The following is a 3,874-nucleotide window of genomic DNA, read 5'->3' on the forward strand; positions in this document are numbered from 1 at the left end:
TGTCAGACAAAACAACAGTTGTCTCAACACAATACAACAACCAACATGTTAGTTGGTTGTCTTAAATTAATTATTAAAGATGTTGGGAAGCATCTTAAGTGTACCTTGCTTGACATTGTTGTGTGGGTAAAATAAAGTGGGGCACACAACACTGCGAGTACCTTGAACTTGACACCCATGGTACCACCTGCCGTTCATTCATAATTGGCCCTCAAGGTGAAGAGATTGCTTTGGAAACTTTTATTAATAGGTTTTTTTCTAGAAAGTACCCCAGTGAAAGTCAGTAAAAAACAGTGATTTAATAATAAGTACTTTTATTGACTCGTACAAAAAAAAAATAATAACAATTATCTTACAAGCTAGGTTCGCCTAGTTACACCAGACAATATGGTATCTTTAAAGTCTTTGTTCGTAGTCTAAGATCGTAGACTGACAAAAAAAAAAAAAAGTAATAATAATATAAATTAATTAATTAATTAAAATTGAAATAAATACATAAATTAAGGTACACGCGGGCCTTGCGCGGGCCTTCGTTCGCTGAGGAGAGGACCGTTGTCAGGTACACAGCCTAAACAATAAACGGTGGTGGTTTATTGCTGGCTGGCGGGTGCGTGCGCCCTGTAAGCCAACTGCTGCCCGTCCAAGGAACGTCCCCATCCGCCGTGTCCGCTGGATCCGCCGCCGGAGTAGCCGCCGCCAACGTCAGCGCTGTAGCCGCCGCCGTGGCCGCTGCCGCCGTACACGGACTCGTGGGTGCTGATGTGGCTGGAGGAGTGTTGCGGGTGGGACACCACCTCGTAGGTGACGTGCTTGCCCTGTCCGCCCAGGAGCTTCTTCAGGCCGATGATGGCGGAGAGCACCAGGGCGATTTTACCGATGAGCAGGGCCTTGCCGGCGATGAGGGCGATGGCGCCGAGGGCCAGTTTACCGAGGACGGCGGCCTTGAGGGCCATGGCGGCCATCAGGGGTCCCAGAATTTTGGCGGCCTTCTTCTTCTTGCCCCTGCCCTCCTCGGTCTCGATGGAGTTCTCCTCTTCGGCCAAACTGTCGACGGCATCACCGAAGGAACGAGCGGTCGAACTCACGGCATTAACGATTTCACTACCCTTAAGGTCAACTTTGATGGTGTGCGACTCGAGGAAGCCGGCGATGCGGTTCCAGATGACGGTCTCGATGGAGTCGTCGGCGTTGTAGGCGCGTGGCGCACCCTCGCCGTCGTTGCCCGTTTTCACGATTTGCACACCCTCGGTCACGGTGATGGTGTCCTTGTGGCCCAGCATCTTGTCGACGAACGAGAACAGCTTGTACTTGAGACAAGACATGGAGTCCTTCCTCAGGCAGTCGGTGTAGATGGAGTCGAGCAGGTCGCTCTCGGTTTGGATGGCGTTGCGGGAGCCGCGGGCCTCCTCTTGGGCCGGCAGGGCGCACGAGGCGGCCACTAAACACAGGACAAACCCGACTTTGATGTGAGTCATTGTTGTTCGTACGACGTTGCGTTGTCTGATGTCTTCGGAGATGCGACGTATGGATATATATTGGCCGGATCCCTACTCCGCAGGACTGGTCTGAGCACAATTTGGGTCCAGAGAGCATAATACGGGCCGCGGGGCGCGTAATGGTGGACCGCTTTCTCAGAGCCGTGTTGCGCCTAACCTCGATTCATCGTGGCGGCCCGTCTGCGAAGGTGACGGCTCAACGCGACGTGCGATATGTGCGCTAACAGCAGTCCTTCCTGTCCTGCTGTTCGACTACTTACTTACTTACTTACTTAACTTAACTTAACTTATTGCTTAACCACTGCTGCACAAATTCTTTTCCGTTTTACACCAATTGTCCTTTTCAATAGACATTTTAATAATAAAAAAAAAATATTTAATAAATATTTTTGTTGGTTTATGGTTGTTTTTAATGAATTAAAACAATTAATTACGGTACGATTAGATTGTTTGTATCTACATAAACATTTTACTACATATTTCTTCTAATATAAGTAATAATCATTAAATTCTTCTTCTAAAACAAGTTAATATTAATTATTTTAATTTTTTCCTACATTAATTCCAAATATTTTTGGTTGATTTCCACTTCTATAATATTTTTTTATATTTTTCATTAATTACTATAATTATTTCTTGTTTAACTATTTAAAATATTTAGCTGCAAATATTTTAATTAGTAATTTTACAATTTTATATTTATATAATATTTAATTCATTATTATTTTTAATTACTTATAATTAAACTAATTACAGTTTATTTTTTAATTTAAGTTTTTTATTAACACATATAAAATAGTAATTTTGATCTTTTTATACATTTTTATTCTAATAATAGTTTTATTCAACAAATTAATAGTTTTTTATTTATTTTTTATTTGTTTTTTATAATTCCATATTTTTTTAAGCTGCAAATATTTTAATTACTGTTCTTTTTATAATTTTATATTTTTAAACAGTTCCCATCTATATGATTACTTTTTACGAAAGGTTAATTGCTGTTTCCCACCGTTTAATTATTTTAAAAAACAATTAATTACAGTTAATTCTTATGAGTGTAATTTAGATCACTTCATTATTATTATTTTTTTAATACTTTTTATTATTTAAATTTAAAGATTCAGGACAATTAAACAAAATTTTCATCAAGGACACATTATTTTTTTCTTTTTATATTCTTTTTCTTCTTAAAATATTCTTTACAATTTAATTTTTTTAATCGTCTAAATGTAAACATCAATTCTTTTACTAATTAATTAATATCTCGGATATATTTTTTATTTTTTCTTCTTCATTTCTTTTTTGTGGTTTAAAAATTAAGTATGTATGTTGTATGTAAATTATTACACACAGTTTAGTTTTTAGAGTGTAAATTTAAATAATTTTAATTAAAGTTTTTATTGTATTTCAAAGATAAATTTCTCATAAACTAATTAAAAAAAAATAAATGAAACAAATGTAATAATAAGCTTAAAAATTATAAATAACTAATTAAATTAAATAAAAAATAAAACAATTGTTTTAAATACATAAAATTTATAAAATTAAGGTTAAAAAATTGAAATTTACCAATTAAATTAAATTAAAATTAAATTTAGTATTTTAAATTTGTAAAATTTAAACAATTTAGTTCTAAAATTTAAATCACATTATTAATTTAAAATTAAAAAATTTAAGAAATTAAATTTAATTAATTAAAATTAATCATTAAATTAAATTAAAATTTATAAAATATAAAAATTAAGCTTAAAAAATTAAAATTAAATTAATAAATAATTTAAATAAATTTTAATTATTTATAAAATATTAAAATCTATGTTTAAAAAATTAAAATTTACGATTTAAATTCTAAAAGAATAAAATTTACCAATTAAGAATTAAAGTTAAATAAAAAATAAAATAATTGTTTTAAATTAATAAAATTTAAAAAATTAAGGTTAAAAAGTTAAAATTTACTAACTAAAATAAATGAAAATTAAATTTAGTATTTTAAATTTAAAAAATTTAAACAATTTAGTTCAAAAAATTAATATATAAAAATGAAATTAAAAATAAAATCAATTATTAATTCAAAAAAAAAAAAAAAAATAAGTTTTAAGTAACTAAAATTAACCATTATAAAATATTAAATTAAAAAAAGAATAAAAATATTAATTTAAATTAATAAAATTTAAAAAGTTTAAATAAATTAAATTTACAAATTAATTAAATAAATAAAATTAACTAATTTAAATGCATAAAATTTTCAATTAAAATTTAAAATTGACCAATAAAATTTAAAAACATTAAAATTGTAAATTAAAATTTATAAAATTAATCCTAAAAACATAAAAAATTTAAATTAAAATAATAATAATAAAATTATTAAATTTAAATTC

The 3,874-nt window shown here is 30.7% G+C and overlaps 1 protein-coding gene across 1 annotated transcript; it reads right to left on the reverse strand.

The window, feature by feature from the left end:
* Positions 1–434: 434 nt before the first annotated feature.
* On the reverse strand, positions 435–1,502 carry LOC109605863 (uncharacterized). The gene has a single exon (XM_020022464.2). The coding sequence runs from the start codon at positions 1,473–1,475 to the stop codon at positions 591–593; it is 885 nt and encodes a 294-aa protein (XP_019878023.1). The 5' UTR covers positions 1,476–1,502; the 3' UTR covers positions 435–590.
* Between the last annotated feature and the right edge of the window lie 2,372 nt (positions 1,503–3,874).

Source organism: Aethina tumida, chromosome 5, assembly GCF_024364675.1.
Source record: "Aethina tumida isolate Nest 87 chromosome 5, icAetTumi1.1, whole genome shotgun sequence".
Taxonomy (NCBI): domain Eukaryota; kingdom Metazoa; phylum Arthropoda; class Insecta; order Coleoptera; family Nitidulidae; genus Aethina; species Aethina tumida.

Coding starts and splice junctions, on each gene's coding strand:
- LOC109605863 (XM_020022464.2), bottom strand. CDS start 1,475: ATGACTCACATCAAAGTCGGGTTTGTCCTGTGTTTAGTGGCCGCCTCG.